General features: G+C 40.3%; 1 protein-coding gene across 4 annotated transcripts in view; it reads right to left on the bottom strand.

Moving 5' to 3' along the window:
• LOC308385932 (A-type potassium channel modulatory protein DPP6-like) overlaps positions 1-21,957 on the bottom strand; it is a 235,014-nt gene that overhangs the window by 52,641 nt on the left and 160,416 nt on the right. For all 4 annotated transcript variants that reach the window (XM_080865147.1, XM_080865145.1, XM_080865146.1 and 1 more), the window contains one exon: positions 4,416-4,514. In XM_080865147.1, coding sequence (XP_080721273.1) covers positions 4,416-4,514 — 99 coding nt within the window. The remainder of the gene's footprint in view (positions 1-4,415; positions 4,515-21,957) is intronic.

The following is a 21,957-nucleotide window of genomic DNA, read 5'->3' on the forward strand; positions in this document are numbered from 1 at the left end:
TAATGGTATACTGAATATAACTGGAGATCAAGGCTCAAACTGTCAACAGCACAAAAAAAGGGAGAGGATGAAAGAGTGAACTTTTTTCTGATGATATGCCTAAAGTTTCTTGGTGAATGCTGTGATGTGTATGGATTCTTGCAGAGCTTGTTTTCTGTACAGCACTACTCCTTTTTTACTTCATGCTAACAAAAAAGGTTAAGAGAAGCAGAAAATGAGCACTATTATTTGTCATTAATCATACTGGTCTTAATTCAACCACACCTCTTCTGCCACAGTTTGAACCTTTGCTGAAATCATCCAAGAACAGATGTTTGCTTCCAGATGTGTACAGCACTACTGCAGATTGTGATATCCATCATGGTTCACTCAAGCATGATCCATTTGTTTACAACTTCTGGGTCACAGCTAGTAACGACAACAAATCAGCCACACGAGAGACGGCTCATCCTTAAGCACATATGGGGAACTGCGGCTAAAACAAACAGACAAATCCAGACAGAAATTTATTCAGCTTGTCATCTGAGATCCAGAGGAACGGCATCTTCCTGTCACTAATATAACAAATATGGGTTTTCAGCTTTCTAATTACAGCCAATCACAGAGGAGAAGGTTTTGCAAATTCGGGATTTGAGAGGAGATTTAACAGCTGTGTCCTTTGTAGGAGCCATCTTAGATGTTTTGATTGAGGGAGACAGCTTCGCTGGGCACGAGAGAAGACAAAATCCACCTCATTAATCCTTCAGCTGCACGGATCCCTCACATCTTCGAGCTGTGATCGCTCTCTTCAATGCCAAACTAAGACGTGTGGGGCTGCATCAAGTCGCCGTTTTACCTTGATGGAAAATAAAGTATATAATTTTCTCTCATTGCCTCCCCAAGGTGCTGTCAGTGTTTATGCTGTCACAGCGTCGCTATTAAAAAACAAGCGTCAGAAATTGGTGGTGATGAATTGTAACAATGGCAACATCAGCACACTGTCACTGATCAAAGAAAAATGAGGGTTGAGGTTTCAGGTAATTGGTTCGCTATTGGTGCATATGGAAAATATTCTTTGGAGGAATTTCAAGCAGTAAGCACACATGCACAACAGTGCACGTGCAAATGCAAAAGCCTACAAACAAACAATACTGATTACTTTGATTGCACATCTAATATTTACTAAAATGCAGTGTGATGCTCTTGCACAGTCTTTGGTTATAACAATAAAAAGAAAAAAGCATTACACGTATTATTCTTTGTATAATTAATTATGTTCTACTAATTAGGCTGTATGAAATGGTTAACAGTCTCATGAGGGGTTATTTATTACACATATATTTTATACCCCAGATTTTGTTTCTGCTTTTTGAGGATGATGTGCTCTTGCTGGGTTCATCCAGCAGTGACCTCCAGGTCGGACTGAGGTGATTTGGAACCGAAGTGTGAGGTGGCATGGATGTGAATTAGCTTCTACATGTCTGACGCCATGGTTCTGACCAAGAAAAGGGTGGACTGCTACAGCTACAGGTTGAGGATGAGTTATTGTGTCCAGCGGAGGAGTTCAAGAGTGGAACAGAAATAGAGCGTGCGATTGACAGGCAGACTGGTGAAGCATCTGCAGCATTGCAGATTCTGTACCAATCTGTTTTAGTGAAGAGACAGTTGTGCGTGAAGGCGAAGCTGTCGATTTACCAGTCCATCTGCGTTCCTGCCCTCCCTTATAGCCATGAACTCCGGGCAGTGACCAAAATAATAAGAATGTGGATACAAGCAGCAGTAATGAGATTCCTCAGAGGGGTGTCTGGGCTCAGGCTCAGTGATAAAGGGGGAGAAGCTCAGCAGTAGCTTTGCCTCAAAATGAGCCAATTGAAAAGCTGTTTGATTTGACTGTTTCGGTCTCACTGATGTTCTGATTTGTTTCCTACAGTGTGGATCAGAGCTGGAGCTTAAAGGAAGATCTTTATGTTCGAGTTTATCCACATTTGTGGGACTGCAATTCTTTCTTTGTGCATCTGCAGAGACTCTACTCCATCCTTATTTCTTCTGCTGTTTCTACAGAGAAGAAGTTTTTTCCACATTTTAATTCAACCAGTCAAAGGCGTAGAAATGTGACTGAAACTGTGGCCTGTTTACCTCTTCATCTACAAAGATCTGAGAGAGAAAATCCAGCTGTTCAGTTGTCAAGGATAAATGTAATAACTTCAGTGAACCAACTCAGGCCTTCACTCATTTATTCTCTGACATGTTACAGAGCTGATCAACGTAAATAAACAGATAAATAAAGCAGAAACATGAATAAAATCTACAGTTTGTTGTGTGAGAAACAGACACCTGCACATCTGTCTAAGACTGAGTTTGAACTCAAACTTTACAATAAACCTGCTGAGCTAATGAAGCAGATGGAAGGGAGCAACGTTATTCACTGTAATGTTATGAGGAAAAATGTATAGCTCACCTCAAGAGAAGCAGCTGAATTGCAACAGGACTGTTTCCCAAAGTGAAACTTAACCCAAACTCTTCACTTTTCTAACACATCGTTAGACCTACTGAGCTGTGCAGCAGCTTGCTCGAACACCGCATCATTTTGAATGAACAATTGTCAGCTACTGTAAAAGTAATAAAAGCACAATTTCCTTCTTCAAGCTGGATTTGAACCCAGAACCTCTGAGATAAAAGTCTCTTTAACCAGCTGAGCTCTCTGATTGCTTTGCCTTTGCTGAAAATAATTCCTGCTCATCCGGAATTCACTCCGACGCTCACAGCCAGCGAACTTCACTCACAGTCCCCCTCGAAAAGAAAATTATGCAAAAACCCTCAAATATGTACCAAATGTAAAAGAAAAGACACAAGTATGTTGGTTAAGATGTAAACCAGAGACTTTCACATTTCTAATTATTCATCACACCTACTGAGATATACAGCAGCTCATGCTGTCACCACATCAGTGTGGAGGTAAAACTGTGTCAAGAACAATTAAAAGCAGAATTTGGATTCAAACCCTTTAGTTCTATATTTAGGACCACAAACTGACAATACTTCAGCAAACGTCTGGCTGAATCTTTAACCCCTTTTCCAGCTGGGTTTGTTGAAGTTAAATGGTGTCTTTCTTTCACACACTTGAATTTTAAGCATGGTCCACAGTAAGTTTGATGGGTTCAAGGTCCAGACTTTAAAAGGGCTGCTCCAAAAGCTTCATGCTTTATTAATTCTACAAGCAGCTTTCATGCGTCTTTGGGCATCATTGTCCTGTATAATTACTCGTTTACTTCCAAGTTTTAGCTTAATCCTCAATGATAGTGGTAGCATGATGCTATCACTACCATGCTTGACAGCTGGTACTGTTTTCTTAAAGCTGAATGTCTATATTCCTCGATTCTAAGTATGTCTCTGGTAACAGTGACCAGTACACAGTTTATCCCACTGCTGCGGGCGTTTGTTTTACTGAGACAGACTGGATGGTGCAATGTTTCATTGAACAAATCAGTTAACTGAACAATCGTAGAGCAACACAAGCTTTGAAGTGGGACCAACAGATCTTTCGCAATATCATCTCAAGCTGGCAAACTGTTTTTTGCAACAACTACACTATAAACGTTCTCTCTGTGTGGCAAAACTGAAAGGACAGAGGAAAAGGAGATGGTTTAGTAAGAGGTTCCTTTAAAAAAAGGAACAAAAATAATAAGACATCCAGTTTAGAACCAGGGGATTCAGTGTTGTGGTTGTCTCTCTTTCTTCTGTCAGAACAAATTAGAACCTGTTTGAGGTTTGTGTCTGACTAGGATGCCTTCTGGATGCCTCCTAGGTGAGATTTTTCGGGCATGTCTAACTGGGAGGAGACCCCGGGGCAGACCCCAGACATTCTGGAGATATTGCATCTCTCAGCTGCGTTAAGAACACCTCTGTATTCCCCGGATGAGGCAAAGGTAGTGGCTGGGGAGATTGAGGTCCATACATATCTGCTTACACAGCTGCCACAGCATCCCAGACACAGAGAAGTGGTAGAAAAAGGACGGATGTTTTTATACATCTCTTCCCAGTGTTTCTTAATGTAGTGGGGCTTATTTTTCACTTTATCTGTGCTACATAACATCTGGTCTTTCAAATCCATTAACTAACTAATCCATTAACTCTAAAAAATAGCCCTGATCCCCTTTCCTTCCTAAAGCTCAAAGTAGAAAAGAAGCAATGTGGATATTGACAATAAATGAACAATCATATTGTGTAAGCCAGGGAGACTCGCTAGTACCCAATCCCAAGGATCAGTGAATCTAAACAATAAGCTCAAAGTTAAAGCTTTCCGGACTACAGTTATGTTTCCACTGACACAATTGCGGTAACAAAAATATCACCAAAAGCAGCTTTAGGTAGTGGTGTGTGAATAAAAATACAAATTCTAAAAACAACCTTGTCTCATTTTTAACACAGATACTTACTGCTTATCCATTTGGCATTTGGGTCATGAACCTTGAATTCCTTCCTAAAGAGGTCTCCAACTGACACCTTGCCCTTCAGAGCCAGACGGTCATCCTCACCTGTAGAGAAAACAACCACATCATCAGCTATAAAGGGCTCACATGCATGCCTGTGCTTAGTAATAACAAACACACAGCAAATGCATCAGTAGCCTGCTTTGTCTTGGAACCAACAGAAAATGAAAGTTGACTCAGCTGGCTGCGAGGGAAGTTATTAAAGGTAAATGCATTGAACAAATCATAACAGCTGTTATAGATATTTTGTGAGGGCTGTAGTAAAAAACATTGACTTATTGTGGAAATAGTTGATAAAGAAAAAGAGAGACGAGCACACGTCCCCATTCTGATTTTTATCCTTCCATCGCGAGTTTTCTTTATATCTTTTACTCCTTCCTCCAGATAAAGGAACGCAATGAAATTTGCAATTTCCCCAAACTAGACAACAGCTGTCCTTGAGACCACCGTAGAGACACGATAGGACACAGTCAGTCATTATATTCCAAAAAGACCTCACCAGGCCTGATCTTTTAAGGCCAACTCACTATAATATAGGGATCAACTCTAACTAAGGAAGGATACCCCATAGACGTGAGAGAACAACATAACAAAACACATGTCCAACCACAAACCTATAATTAACAACAAAATAACAATAATGACCTATAATATAACAATAATTCATTAATACATTAGATCAGATTCAGTAATCAGCTTGAGCTTACCTGATGACATATAGACAAATTAAAGAAGGTCTGACTCTGAATAACTGTTCATGTAATCCAGAATAAACTGCAAAAATTCATTAATAACAGCAAGCTAGTAAACAAGATTGACTTTTATCATCCAGTGCATAGTATCGTAACTGGCAATGTTAAAGTGGAGCTATTGTGCTTGACTTACTTTCTGTCATATATACTGTTACAATGTAAGATGATGATATTAAACTTGGCTAAAGTAATAATGGGGTCAGTGCATGTAAAATTAGTCCCTGTGAGCCAAAAACTCAAGCTTGGCTCTGTATAACTTCTGTGGAAGAGGATAACACTAATATGGTCACCTGAAGCATTGAGAGCGTTGATTCTTTTTTCTTGAGAAGCCACTAATGTTTAATGTTGAGGGTGTTTCTATATTGTAATTAGACTATATATTTGATGTTGCACTTCTTGGGTTTTTGAGTTTGTATGTCTCCTACCTTGGCAGGTCTCATTTGTAAAATAGATTTAATCTCAGTGTGACTTCCCGATTAAATAAAGGTAATAATGAGTAAGTGAATAAGGGCCTAGTCACCTAGGTCTAAAGTTCAGTCAGTGACAGCCTGACAATCACCAGCCACTAACCACAGAGAGTAACCTGTATTCCCCAACCGGTTGGTGAGCGGTTGCCCCCCCCAAAAAAGGTCTGTAGAGAATCTGGTTGGTGAAAACCTGCTTGCAACTGCTTTAGTTGCTAGAAGATTGCCGCGGTTGCCTGCAGTTTGCACAAAACGAGCTACGTTATCCACAAACTCTTGCCTGCTTCTTTTCAACCAGTTGTGCGTTAACTACACCTCAACTAGTACTTAGCAAATGTGTGAGGACAAGCTAATGTCATCCAAAGAAAACTAAAGGTGACCATGGTAATCTGCTAGCCACCAAAGGAATCACATGGCTATTTTTGGCGCAGCACCCTTTTTGCATCTGATTTCACCAAGTGACAACCAGCAACCTCCGGCAACGACTCACCAACTGACAGGGGAATACACACATAATTCTCTCGTGACCTGTGGTTGAATCGCATCCAATATATGTCAGACAACTCACAAGCAATGTGCACATGATGTCATGCAAGAAACTTCTGCTAGAAACTTAAGGATTATTTTGAACATGCAAAGCTACTCTAGTGGAGTCCCAAAATTAAAATACAGAGTAGTACACAATGCTAACAGTGTAAGAACTTCACACAAGACATTTTAGCACCAGCAATGATAGTTGGGTTTGTTTTTTATGACACAGATAAAACACATGGAGGGTTGAAAGCTAATTTCTTCCCATCCATTTCTGGTGGCACTGTTTGAAGAACTGACCACTACACAATGCCACGCTGCCCTGAGTGACAGTGTCTTATCTGTCAGTGGATTAAATGAAAATTAGAACTATATCACAGAAGATAATAGAAGTTATAGAAGTAAGATAACAGAGAAATAGTTAAGGAGGCCAGAAGGAAGAAAACGGGAAGAAAAAATTGTGAAGGCGGTGAATGGGTTATTCAACTATCAGACAAGACAGGCATCAATATGAATGATATTCAAATCAAAACAAACCATCATTTTATGAGACTTTGGTTATAGGAGCATTAACAATGTTTGAATTGCTGTGTAGAGGAGGAAGAAATGCATTTTAAATACAATTTAGAAAAAAAGAAGAGGTGAAATACAAACAGGAACATAAGTCTGAAATAGATAAAAATGATTTTCTTTGTACTTCTGACAACAAAAACTGAAGGAATACATAATGTTTTTTTTGACACATTCTGATATCAAACTGAATCTTAACAAGATTTTCCTGGCGGCTGCAAGTGTTCACCTTTCAAAGAATAAAGAGCTTATTGGAGATGGAGGGGGGAAAAAAACAAGCATAATAATAAACCAAAGCATCATCTAAGCTGCCTCAGGCCTTTGATTAGGACTAGTGTGGCTTCTGATCATCAGACCAGACGTGCATATTTACAGCAGATGCCTCCTGCAATTCTCAGTTGATGCTCATCATATCGTCTTCTGTCCCATTATATGACTCATTTCACATCCATGCGCATGGTGGGAGGATAGAAAAAAATAATGTGGAAAAAGCAATATGTGTTGAGCTTCTTTGTTTCTAGCCAGAGTGCTCTCACCCTGAAGTTTTGTTTTGGTGAATTTCAGACAACAATAGTTCGAGAGATTCAGACTTCAGCACGAGGACCCTTCACCGAGACACGGCACTTGATGGACATATTGGTTTCTATGGGGATCAAAGCAGTGATATTTTAGCTGCAGGACAGTCTTTCGTAAGTGATGTTTAATCCCACTGCTAAGCCTGTCTATGCTCATGTTGTGGCTGTCATTTTCTATGAGGTAACATTTTTGGCTGCAAGTATTTTTTTAAGGTCATCACATCTCTGCTTCGGCTGTCTTCAGCAGACACACACACACACACACACACACACACACACACACACACACACACACACACACACACACACACACACACACACACACACACACACACACACACACACACACAAAATTCATTATGTTCAGGGTGCCTAGCTGTGCTAAAAGGTGTATAAGGAGGCTATAAACAGTGACTGCAGAGAGGATAGGAAAAGCCATGAAGACAAAAGACAAGTAGGGATGTTTTTCACCTCAGACAGCTGTTAAATATAGGACCTTTAAATGTCAAAAAGATAACCAGCAACAGGGGTTTCTTCTCACACTTTCCTTTGTTGCTGGTTCAAATATCCTGCGCATCAAGTGGGGACCATTACTGTACGTGCCACTATATCTTTCTAGTTAAACCCAAAATAACAACAAATGCTTTTAACTAAGTTTAAAGATTCATAAAATAGAATTACCTACTTCTCACAGGTAAAAGAAACTAAAAGCCAAACAGCCAAACAGGTTCTTGATTCCAGCTTTCACTGCAGCTCGTTTTACTTCACTTGTATTTATGATTGGCATGTTCAAATTTCAGAGATCAGTGTTGAAATGGAACTACCTCACTGCTTTGTAATATGTCTAAAACGTGGCCTCTTACACAGTGTGTTTAAACATCTGATTTAAGCTCAGTTGAATTGAGGAACATTTAGCTTTGTTTTGGGAGACTCTAGCCTCACATAAACATTTCATTTCCATCATGATACCGAAATCAAAAACAGGTTTACTTGTAATGCAGTAGTTTGATAAATAATAATGATAATAATGATAATAAAAATAATAAAACACCCTTACAAACTATATTCGGTTTATTTCTAATCTCTGGGAGGTCTTACTTCTGTAAAGGAGTACAATGAGCTAAATGGCAAAACATCAGTATCCTAAAATATCTTTTGTGAAATATCCACAAAAACATCATAGATTGATAGAAATGTGGTCACTTTTAATATAAGACGATGAGTAATTATGTGAATACGTAACAGAAACACACGGTCCGTGGAAAGTGTTTGTGTGATCCATGTCCACTTCCTCCAGAGACTCAGTTTTGGTGTCTCCAGGTATATTATATCAACTTTTTATAGCACAACTACAGAGTCCATCTTACGTTGCTGGCAGCTGCTTTAAAAATCTGTCATATCTTCTGCTTCTTTATCTTTTGGTTAGTCCCTTTAGGCTTTGCCACAGTGGATAACCTCGTGCCATCTCACCCTACCCCCAGCATCCTCTTCAGCCACAACCATGTTCTCCTTCGCTACATCCCTGAACCTTCTCTTTCATCTTCTTCTTTTCCTCCTGCCTGGCACCTGCATATTCAACGTGCTTTGTCCAGTATATCTACTATCTTCTCCACCTTCACTTCAGCCTTTCCTTTCTAACTTTGTTTCCAAACTAAACCTAAAACTGAGCTGTCCCTCTCATATACTCATTTCAAATCCGATCTATTTTGGTCACTCCCAGTAAAAATCTTAGCATTGCCAACTCTGCCACCACCAGCTCATGTCTTTTTGTTAGATACACAATTTTCAAAGCATACATTACAGAAGGTCTGTTGGTGTTTTGTAAACCCAGGAAACCTGTCAAACCTGAAGCTAACATTTTTAATCTGGGCAAAACAGCAAGAAAGATCATGGAAATGACAACACCTCTTACTCCCAATACATTTTTAAACAGTCCACTGATTCCACAAAACATAAATACAAGAAAACCAGTCCACCATTGTGGAGGCTAGTAAGACTAAGGTGAACTGTAGGAGGTGGTACAGGGGTCCTCCTCCTGCAATTAACCATGTGCCCTCTGTTAGTTAAACTGATAAACGAACAGCTCATAACAGACAGAAATGTGAGGAGCAAGTCTGTACTTACTACTTACTAAAGTGTTACACTGTGAGCTATGGTTTTAAAAACAAATATCCGTATTTTTACGCTCATGCCCTAGATTCAAAATGATGGGAACATAAGTTACTAGCAAGTTATTAACAGGGAAGTCCAGACAGGTTGGTGAAAAAGGACACCAAAAACAACCTCTCCAAAAAACATATGGGCATCACACTGCACATTGCTGAAAAAAAGGGCAGTTATAGAGCGCTTGCGTGGAGAAGGACATGAGGTCTATAACTACATGTGATCACAAGGATTATATGTCAGAGCAAAAACTCCAAAGTGCGACATCCACACTTCAATGACAGCCAAACATCGAGAGAGTATCTAAATTATTTACAACAGCATAGAGAATATTTCGTGATCCACATATGATTCTCTTGAAACCACAGTTTTCAATCTTATGCATTAGAGTCTAACATTTTCACAGCAAGTAGGGCTTTAATTAGTATGCTCCTACCCTCAGCTACAGCCAGAAGCTGTGGGTAGTGACCAAGATCATGGATATAAGCAGTGGAAATGAGTTTCCTCTGAAAGGCTCTCTGTTAGAGATAGAGCTCGGTCATTTGGGAGGTGCTCAGAGTTGAGCCGCTACTCCTCCACATCAAAGGGAGCCAACTGAGGTGGTTCAGGCATCTGATTAGGATGCCTCTTGGACACCTGGAGGTGAGATGTTTCGGGCACGTCCCACTGGGAGGAGGCACTGGGGCGGAATCAGGACACACTAGAGAGATTATGTCTCTCGGTCTCACCACAGAAGAATTGGAGGAGGTGGACTGAGAGAGGGAAGTCTGGCTGTATCTGCTTTTAGTGCTGCCATTCTGATCTTGAGCCAGATAAGAAGGAGAAAATAGACAGACAGAGCAGAATAAGAAAAGAAAAAGCACAAAAGAGGCAACTGTAATGTTCTGAAATAAAACCTTAAAAAGTAGTAAATCCACAAATTTTACAAGTTAGAAAATAATAAATGATATATGCAGGTAATTTTAGTTTCCAGTGGAACCCCTGCTGTACCTCATCACGGTGTGTTCATTTCTGGTTTACAAAGCAACACAATCGATATTTAAGCCTCTAAGCAGAGATGGCATGACAGCGCTACATGGTAAATAATCTGCATAGGAAGGTATTGTGTGTAGCAGTTGACTTCAGTTTCATGGTCTCATTATTCCATTACAAATTAACCAGATAAAAATCTTTTTTTTTTTTTAAGTGCTGAACTTGCTTTTGGTATTACACTACAATTCTAAATATGAGGTCCAAAGAGATACTGACGGAAGTGAAGGAGGGGACTATTAGACTTTTAAAAAACCCTCAAAATAAAGCAATCAGTGAGACAACAAGAACATCAGGAGCAGAGATGGGCGGTAATGCATTACTGTAATCCGATTACTTTTTCAAGTAATGAGTAAAGTCAGGGATTACTATTGCAATTAAGGTAATTAGATGACTGTTACTTTCTCGTAAGCACACTGCGTTACTAAAACCGGGATTTTTTTGAGAGAGTGTCTCATGACAATGACATAAGCGAGTGCGAAGTTTGTGGCAACAGCTTGTGTGCAGACCAAAAATGGATAATAAAAAAAAAAAATCAAATCGAGTGCGGCAGAGCATATGACAGTGCAGCCTTTAAAGCGTGGACGCACTGACCTTACTTTGAATTTGATTCTGTAAAAAGTGACAAAAACATTAGCGTCCGCTGTTCACTGCGTGGGGAAAAAACCCTCTTTTTACAGCGAAAAAACCCCTAAACTTCTGAGCAAGCACCGAGTACGCTGCCACTGGAATGTGAAATTCACAGAGAAGCTGCCGGATCCTTCCACCGACGGCTGCGACACACGTGCACCTGCATCTATTTGAAAAAGTGAGTGTAAACACAAAAAATTATTTTATTCTATATGCTGGAATATGCAGAAAATAGGTTTAAATGTTAAACAAATTTCTGCCAGTCAGAGAATGTTGCATATAATTTAATGTTTGCTTGACGCATAAAGTTAAAAGATTAAAACTAATAAAACAAGTTTTAAAAAGAGACTTTTTCATTTGATTACATTTTATATGATGGATTATGCAGAAAAAGTAAAATTGGGCTGAAAGATCGATTGCTTTATTTCCTGTTTAGGGTGTAAATCATGTTTTAGAAAGTAACTAAGTAACTAATTACTTTTGAAAATAAGTAATCAGTACAGTAACGGGATTACTTTTTTTGGAAAGTAATCAGTAATTAGTTACTGATTACCTTTTTTTCAAGTAACTTGACCAACACCGATCAGGAGTGGCTAAAACAACATTCTGATACATTCAGAAATAAAAAAGCAAATGCACAGGCCAGGTCAGCAACATCAAAAGCCCAGAAAGACCACTAAAGTGAATGAGCGCAGAATTGTTTCCTTGGTTAAAAAAAAACACTCTTGACAACATTTAACCATGTCACGAACACACTTGACAAGGTAGACATATCACTGTCAAATGCCTAAAAGGTGCAAACCCAAAAGAGTTCCAAAGCACACTGCATCATCTGTAATGCCTGCCAGTGGAGGTAGGTCATTTTAGTGTTTATGTATGGTGTGACTACTGATAGAAGTAGCAGGATGAATTCTAAAGTGTACAGGGGTACATTTTGCTCACATTTAAACAAATGCTGCAAAACAAACTGGAAAGTGGATCAGAGAGCAAATATATAATGACCCAAAGCCTAGTTAATTCAAGTTAACTATAATAATGCAATAATAAAATAAAAGATTTGCACTTGAATCACATTTTGACTGCTTGATTTAATATTCACTGTGGTTTTCAGAGGCAAAAATATGTTATTTTCAGAAAACGTATGAACTACAGTATATACATTTCTTATTTCTGATTCTTTTTTAAACTCAGAAGAAAGTCAAGACTTTGTCCTGGTTTTGCTTAAATAGAACATATAACAGTCCAAGGTTCTCTGCAGTGTACCTAGAATTGTCTCTATGCAGCTTCTTTTATAAAAAGAAGGTAGAAGAACACTCCAACCCCCGACGCATGTGGCAAGGACTCCAGACCATTACAGACTACAGGACCACCAAACCCTCCCCCACATCCTCTGATGTCTCCTTCCTCAACGAGCTCAACAACTTTTATGCTCGTTTTGAGCGAGGGAACCCCACAACCACAATCAAAACAGACATAACGCCAGACCACCAACCTCTGACTCTCTCCCCCACCGATGTAGGAGCGGTGCTGAGCAGGATCAATGTCCACAAGGCTGCAGGTCCTGATGGCATCCCCGGGCGTGTTCTCAGAGCGTGTTCTGGGGAGCTTACAGGAGTGCTCACAGACATATTCAATCTGTCCTTAGCCCACGCTGTGGTACCGGCCTGCTTCAAATCCACCTCCATCGTCCCGATACCCAAAAACTCCAACCCATCTAGCCTCAATGACTACCGCCCAGTAGCACTCACCCCCATCATCACTAAGTGCTTAGAGCAGCTAGTCCTAGCACACTTCAAATCCTGTCTCCCCCCCACCCTGGGCCCCCACCAATTCGCATACCACCAGAACAGGAGCACAGAGTCTCCATCGCACTGCACTCTGTCCTCTCGCACCTGGACAACAACAACACATACGGCAGAATGCTGTTTATAGACTTCAGTTCAGCATTCAATACAATCCACCCCTCACAACTCATCAGGAAACTGACAGACCTGGGCATCAGTTCCCTCATGTGCAAATGGTTACTGGACTTCCTGACCAACCACCCCCAACATGTCCGGCTGGATAACCGCTGCTCATCTACCATCACGATGAACACCAGTGTACCACAAGGCTGTGTGATGAGCCCTTTCCTCTACTCCCTCTTCACCCACGACTGCAGACCTGCTGATGGTTCCAACACCATCATTAAGTTTGCAGATGACACCACGGTGATTGGCTTCATCGTTGTCACTGATGAGGCCGCCTACAGGGAGGAGGTGGATCGTCTGGCTGAGTGGTGCGACACAAACAACCTGCTGCTTAACACCGAGAAGACCAAGGAGCTCATCGTGGACTACAGGAGGAATGCTGACCCACATCCACCCATCCACATTAAGGGGACGGCTGTGGAGCGTGTGAGCAGCTTCAAGTTCCTGGGAGTCCACATCTCCGAGGATCTCAACTGCTCCAAGCTGGTCAAGAAGGCTCACCAGCGCCTCTTCTTCTTGAGGACTCTGAGGAAGAACCACCTGTCCTCAGACATCCTGGTGAACTTCTATCGCTGCACCATCGAGAGCATCCTGACCAACTGTATAACAGTCTGGTACGGGAACTGCTCTGCCTCGGACCGGAAGGCATTGCAGAGGGTCGTGAAAACTGCCCAGCGCATCGCCGGAGCACCACTTCCTGCCATAAAGGACATCTACAGGAAGCGGTGTCTGAAAAGGGCTGGGAAAATCATCAAAGACCCCAGTCACCCATCACATGGACTCTTCACCCTCCTGCCCTCTGGGAGGCGCTACAGAACCCTCCGGACTAAGACCAACAGGTACCGGAACAGCTTCTTCCCCACAGCTGTCAGACTCCTGAACTCTGCCTCCTGACATCTGACCCACATTAAACTCATGGACTGAACATACACACACCCACAACCACCTACACACACACACACACACACACACACACACACACACACACACACACACACACACAATGGACAACTGTACCCTCAAACACACAATAATAACATGGACTGAACCACCACTCACAACCACTAGCACTTTATATAGCCTCTGTAGAAATTATCCACATATCTCACTTATCTTAACTGCACTACTGTATAGCTCTGTGTAAATAATCATTCTGTACATACGATAATTTTTAATCCTACAACTGTTTATAACCTGCATAGTTCACATTTCTGTATAGCTGTATATCTCAGATTTCTGTATAGTTTTTTTTTATTTCATATTTATATCCCGTTCATAGCCTGTACATAGCTTGTACTCACTACAGCCTGTACATACTTATAGTTATAGAATATTCATAACATACTTCATACCGTGTACATTATAACATACCATAATAGACCCATTTCTGTAATATACTTCCATATCTATATTATTGCTAATATATATTGTAATATATCTATATCATGGCTAAAGCACTTCTGGATGGATGCAAACTGCATTTCGTTGCCCTGTACCTGTGACATGTGCAATGACAATAAAGTTGAATTCTATTCTATTCTATTCTATTTTCCCTTTTAGAGTCTAATCTCAGTGGTAATTGTGAATTGTTACCTTACTTTATGGCATAACTCGTAAGGCCTGCATTGCACTGCAAACCAATATTTAATCAGCAGGGTATGAGACTCACGGGTGTGCAAAGAGAGTTTCCATGTGTTGTTAGCAAATTCCAGCAAGTAAACAAAACCTGACTTCCCAGTTTTCACCAGTCAGAGGTTTTATATTGCAAGAACACCACAATGACTTGCATCATCCACCAAACTTGTACATCAGCTGTGTGTATGTGTGTTTGTGCCCGTGTGCCATATTGTGCTGAACAGATGGACAGACTGCGACTGATCCTCAGTTCCGCCCTGATTTCATCATGGGGGACAAAAATACCTTTGAAGGCATCTGCTTGATGCTTCAGTCGAGTTTTATATTTTATCATCAGAGTCACCAGACTCTGAATATGCAGCAGGAAAACATAATAATGCACATAAGTTGAAGCCTCCTGTCAGATGGTTAAGTTAAGAGGGGATAAATATGGAATTTATAATGAGGCCTGACTGCTAGATTTACGCCATGCGCACACAGGCAGTCACTGCAAAGATGGAGGCGTACATGTGAAAGTTTACATTTAAATTTACATTTTTATATAAATGACAGTCCCTCAGAGGCAAATCCATTTTCTCTAGTAAGTATGTCTTTATCTCACTCTCACAGCGCGCTGTGATTGTTGGTGGAAATTTGTTGATAAAAGCAGCCACATCAGGGTCAGCTTAAATGAACAGTTTATATGCTAATGTTATACAACCTCTTCTCAGTACAATAGAGTGTCAGAGGGAGCTAAAATTTAAGTGCCACATTTGATTGAGTTGACTGAAACAAGTGTTTACTGTAGACAACAAAGTTAGAGAGCATAAACATCACACCCTCATTTCATAAACATGGATAAAAGGTTTTAATGATTATTCTTAATCATCCAAATTAGTACGTGCAAAACACAATGAATACAATGAACATTGTCAGCCAAATACAGGTATGCAGCATTACAAAGTATTGTTCAGCTCACTGTTTTGGTTGTACAGCCTGAAGTTTCATTAAGGTGTATTGCTTCCACAGTGTATTTTTCAGCTGCACTGGGTAGATGTTCACAGTAAAATAAATAATCTAATCATTAATTTGATTTTGAGAAGTTTAAACATGAACTTGTTTACTCCCTGATGACCTTACCTGTCATATTCATCTATGACACTGGAGCCAACCATGCAGTCTTTTACTTTTACAGTGTTTACACACCACCATTGCACCATTGTCAGACAGGTTAGTTTTACCTTAACTGATGATGTGTTGCTACAGTGGTAATCTTGTTCATACCAGAGTACATCAGGCTCAGACATTTGGAGGATGTGCTTGGCTGAGGAGCTAATGGTGCAAAGCTACCATCTGCAGGATCGGGACTGATCACTTTTATGTCAGTCCTGAATTCATAGCATGATAGCTTGCCAGTGAAGAGGAGCTTTCATGACTGGGTTTGAGGGCAGCCGGTTGATGATTGCCTGTATCCAAACTTGGATTTACTGCATGCTTATGTAGAACCTGTTGCTAATTACCTTGTAAAACACAGCTATTAACATGTGCTAAAAGGAGATGGCAGATGGATTTGAGGCAGAATATTAATCACCACAATGTGATAAATTTTTCATTTTCATTTTATTGAACTGTGGGAAAAAAGTTGTACATGAATACAAATTAGAAACAGCATTGGGCGTTATGCTTTTTGTAAGACTGGATATTGTTTGGTTGATGAAGGCAAAATCTTTCATTAAGGTGTAACAGGCAAACGAATAAAGTCTCTCACCAGCGATTTAGATTAGTTAACAATTTTTTAGAAGCTGTCTGGTTCTCAGACAAAATTTCCTTTTTCTCATGGATTTTAGTGTATGATATAACAATTTCATATCTAAATGTCTACAATTTACAAGCTATTTATTCATAGTACACCCATCTTTGCATCTATTTATCTTATGGTATAATAATATTGCACCGTTTTTCATTATCTAACAATTTAGAATTCAGAAGAAGGTCTATATAGAGAAGAAGGATTACATTAGAATCACAGCAGTGTTATTTCACCTTGATTCACAAAAATCTATACTGAATCTATAAAGAGCACAACAAGCAAGACCAGCTCCAGATGTTCTATCATGTTGTGATATAACAAAGAAACAATAACGAAGCTAAATTAAACTAAAAAAATACATTTTTATACGAATCTGAGTCATTTTTCCAAAATTCCGGGGTCAAGATGTACTTTAGTCATTTCTGGTTTTAACTTTTTTGGTCTTACAGTAGTAGCAGAATTTAACAAATTTAAGTATCATTCTCAGTTCGGTTAGTTGATACAGCACCAAAGTGTGTGAATGTGTGTGTGAATGGGTGGATGACTGGATATGTAAAGCGCTTTGGGGTCCTTAGGGACTAGTAAAGCGCTATATAAATACAGGCCATTTACCATTTAATACAATTGCTGAGATTTTTAGGTATCTATATTATGTTAGAATAATGTATAAATGACAGAAACAGTATGAAGTCTGTATTTGATTTTATCACAGTCATATAAAATCATTAACTCTTGATCAAATACAGTATGTGAGCAAAATATTACTGAATGCCACTGAAGCATCAACCCTTGTTGTTTCCTGTTAGGGTATAATTTGAGACTTGGTTTCATGCAATAATCTGTGTGACTGCTCGCTTTCAGCTGCACCAAATTAACGTTGCATGTGATCCTCCCACAGTTTCAGCTAGCTGTCACAGCTGTCAGTCAGCCAGACATCCCTCAGTCTGTAGAATACCCAGATGCCAATAGTGAACATCTGACCTAGTTGTACTGACGTAGGAAACAGAGCAGCCTCTTAGTAATACGAAGCCATCAGTTAAAGGAGATGAAGCTTGTCAGAAGAGGAAACAGAAGAATTCCAAAACTCTGTGCGTGTGCTGAATGTTTGTGCATGTGTGTGTCTGTGTGACTCAAGTGGTTGTCAGGTGCAGTTAGAAACTGGTTGCCCTGTCTGAAAGGGAAACATCCATCAACCAACCCTCCTAAGTGAGAGGAAACAAAATGCTATCTCATAACTCCAGACCTGCCATGTTACAGTTTACAACTCAGCGGGGTATGATTGCTCCCAAAATCCAAAACAAATTGTTCTGAATGAAGACTGTATTTAGTATTTTAACAGGACAATCGTCCCTAAAGCATTTTAAGAGCGCTAAAAGAATGTCAGTGATGAATCTTGAACCCGTGGGTTTATTTAAACCACATCAAAACATCTTTTTACTAAATGTTCTAATCTTTAATTAATCCGTTAAAGTCTTATTTTCTTAAAAGAATTAGCAAAATTCATTGTTTGAAATGCTGTTGCTTAGTCCGGATTCTGGTAATGTAATCTGTCTTTATTTTCAACATCCATCATTGTCTATGTGGTGTTATTTTTTTCCCCCCTTCGCGAGTGTAGCAAGTTTCTTTTTCATTTACAAAAAGGGAGCTTTTTATGTTTAAATGAGAGACAACTGCCTTGATAGGATTTCATTTTTCCAGTGTAAATTCTTCCTACTGAAACAGATGGAGCAGGATTTAAACTGGTAGTTTTTATCTTTGTAACTGAGAATCAAGGCTTTCTTACAATGCCAACAATTTTGTTTTCAGTCATGGAGGAAGGGATTTATCTTAAGATGGAGAGAACAATTTCTCTACAGACAGAAGCCTGAATAGACCGCAGTGCCATCTATAATGGAATACCAGTGCACCTTTGGAGATCATCATCAGCAGTGTGTAAAATAGGGGGGGAAAGCTATTTGTGAGCCTGGAGGTCTGGGACCTGATTAACCTGAGTCATCAACCAGAGGGCAGCAGGTCAAACAGGTGGTGGGCAGGGTGCAAGGGGTCACCTGTGATGGCCCTGGTTTTCCTGAGACAGGAGGATCTGGCGATGGCCTCCAGGGGTAGCAGAGGGCAGCCAATGATTTTATGGGGGTATTGCTAATTACCCTCTGTGTACCAAACACCCAGGCAGTAGGAGAGCACGCTCCCCACTGAGAATTGGTAGAAGTCCAGCAGCAGCTTCTGGTCCAGGTTATTGTTCCCAAGGACACAGAGGAAGTACAACTACTGATGGGCCTTCTTAACATTTGTGTTGTGGGTCCAGGTAAGATCAGCAAAGATATGGGTGCCCAGAAACCTGAGGGTGGAGACAGATTCCACCTGTTCTCTGATTATAATGAGTACATGTAGTTCTTTTCTTTTAAGTACATTCAGCTTCAGGTTGTTTTCTCAGCACCAGCGGGACACAATCTCTACCTCTGCTCTGTATGCTGCGTTATCTCCAGAGATGAGCCCAACCACTGTGGTGTCATCGGCACACTTGGTTGAGTGGGTTGGTGTACAGTCATATGTATACAGGGGGTATGGTAGGGGGCCGAGTCGGACTGATTGAGGGGGGTTGGTTAGCAAGCTTGACATGTTGTGCAAAGCTGTGCAGAAATTAAAAAATATAAAAAAAAAGAGCTTGAAAGAGTTCAATGTTGACTTTTCAGCATTATTTAATTTATATTGTAAGGTAGACCCTACAATAATACATTGAGAGAAAAACCCAACAATCATATGACCCCCTACGAGCAAGCACTTTGGTGACAGTGGGAAGGAAAAATTCCCTTTTAACAGGAAGAAACCTCCAACAGGACCAGGCTCAGGGACGGGCAGCTATCTGCCACGACGGGTTGGGGCAAGAACCCCATAATAATTAGGACTAATATTCCTGATTATTAGCAGATATCTTGGCAATCGTGATGATTCACGACCAGCAGAAGCACTTATATATGCTTGGATGGTGGTATATTATGGTGTATAAGAGTATTTAGGAATAGTGAAAGTATGACTTTCATCTGCTCTTTGCTCTTATCGGTTTGTTGGTGGGGTCAAGATCAACCAACCGATTCACGGGGCTTGAAGCATCATTGGCCAGAGTCTGAAGGCGTTTGAGTCCGTGAGGGACATGGGGTCACTGAACAAACTGCTCTCCATCATGGATGACCCATGTCACCCACTCCATTTTAAACTAGTGAGGCAGCAGAGTTCATTCTCCCTCAGACTTATTCAACCCTGCTGCCATAAAAAATGCTTCAGAAAGTCATTCCTATCGTTCTCTTTGAAAGTGTACAGTTACTCTTCCTTCTCTGACAGATGAACACACCTGACAGGTATAAGATTTCCCACACAGAAATGTGTGTGTATTATACCCTCGTACAGCTGTTTCTTAGATTTATAGCATACACTTTATTTGTTAATGCATTTGCACTACTCTGTCTCAGTCTCTCTCCATTTCAGTTTCAGTCTTATTTTTATTTTCATCTTTAACTTAACCTCATTTTTATTTTCTTTTTTTTTTATATGTAAAATTTTACAGCACAAGGCCATCACTATGTCATGGTCCCCGTGCCTGCTCGGCTGGCCCTGTGTGGCTACATGTTATGTTTTGTCTTTTCTCTCTCTCCTCTCTCTCTGCTCGCTGCCTGGGCGGAGCTCATTGTGAGCTCCCGGCCTCCAGCACCTGTAGGCAATCACCTGTGGCTCCTCACCTTGTTTGCTCCCGCTACTTAAGGCAGTGACTGAGAGCACCTCGCCGCTGGACTATTGAATAACGCTCGTCAGTGCTACTTTAGCCTCAGCCAGTTTTGAGCTCTGTCCGTGAAAGTTCCGTGCTAACCCTTGTTCTCTGTATGCAGATTTCTCGTGTTTGGTTTGGAGACTCTGGACGCTTTTCCCGACCCCGCTCTGCACCCCTGGGAACCCTGGCCCCCTTCTCCTTCACCTGTATATAGTGCACCTGGAGTGTGAGTGTGTAAATAAACCTGTTTTTCTGAGATTTCAGTCTGCGCCGAGTCCTCCCTGCTCCTCCGTGACACACTATGCACCTGTGGCACTTTTACTAGTTTGTTTAATTACTGGAAATTGTACTGTTTTTAATCTTTATCCTGCTGCTATAACAAAATAATTTCCTCTGTGGGATCAAGTATCTACCTACCTATCTATGATTTTCTTAAAAAAGAAAACCATCAAACTATTTTGTGAAATAGGTAGAATGGGTGGGATGTGGTGATCTTAAAAATATAAAGGAAAATGATGGTGCATTAGTAAAGCAGTTGGTTAAAGTTAGTGACAAAATAAGCTATTTCTTGGAGAGGCTAAATCTAAAAATGTTGTTTAACTTGCCTGTTTGTTTTTTTTTAAACTAAAAATGACAGGAGTTCATAGCCACTCTTCATCATCAAGGTTTTCTTTTTGTATGTGATGAATCTTTTTAAAACTGCAATGTAACTCCACATCTCATTGTACAAGATGGGTAGGTAAAAGAAAGGTTATATGTGAAAAGTGATAAATCACTTGTTTACTTGCTAATGCTAGCTGTTTCTACAAATGCATAGATCCTAACAGCAAGGTTTATCTTAGCCACAATCTGCATGTGCAAAAACAAACAAAACAAAACTAGTCTCACAGCTTGATAAGGCCCATCCATTTTAAATGTGACACCAGACAAACCCATAAGATTAATAGATTCACAGTTTACACGTATCCTTTAATTAACTACCAAAAAAGTGAGAAGCTTTATAACAGAATGCCATTTGACATGAGAGTGATTTCTTTACTACTTTAACTTGGGTTGGAATTAAACAATATTTAGAATTCATGTGACAAGCACCACTGTGTGACGATAACTGCTAAAGAGTAGTAAAATAGTGATTGCCAAACAGTATCTTTGCTTTTAAATGCCCAGCCCTCGTGGAGATGCTGCACGGCACAACAAGAATGTAAAGGCTGCTACCCTAATCGGGGTGGCAGTTCCTATAAAACTGGAAAAGTGCCTGTAAAATGACAAATAAGACATTGATCGTTAGGGGATCATTGTGTGCACGTTTGTTCTGATTCCTGTGAATTGTGGAGAGGCAGCAATGGATGCCACACCAAGGTCATTGATCTTTTGCCCAAATTAGGTCAAAACAGCACCAGAGGACAGTGTATATTGGGAAACAGCTGAGCACATGGAGTTATGAAGATGGTGAGTGGAAGTTGGAAATGAAGTTTAACTAGTGAACACACACACACAGCATTAGTACAAGGTTAAAATTTTACGGACTATTTGTTGGCTAAATGCAATCTCCATAGGTCCTTTGGCAGACTGCCTGGATTTTTCCAAAAGCAAAACTTACTCTTTTGAGATTTCTGA

The sequence above is a fragment of the Rhamphochromis sp. 'chilingali' genome (assembly GCF_963969265.1).
Source record: "Rhamphochromis sp. 'chilingali' genome assembly, chromosome: 18".
Lineage (NCBI taxonomy): Eukaryota > Metazoa > Chordata > Actinopteri > Cichliformes > Cichlidae > Rhamphochromis > Rhamphochromis sp. 'chilingali'.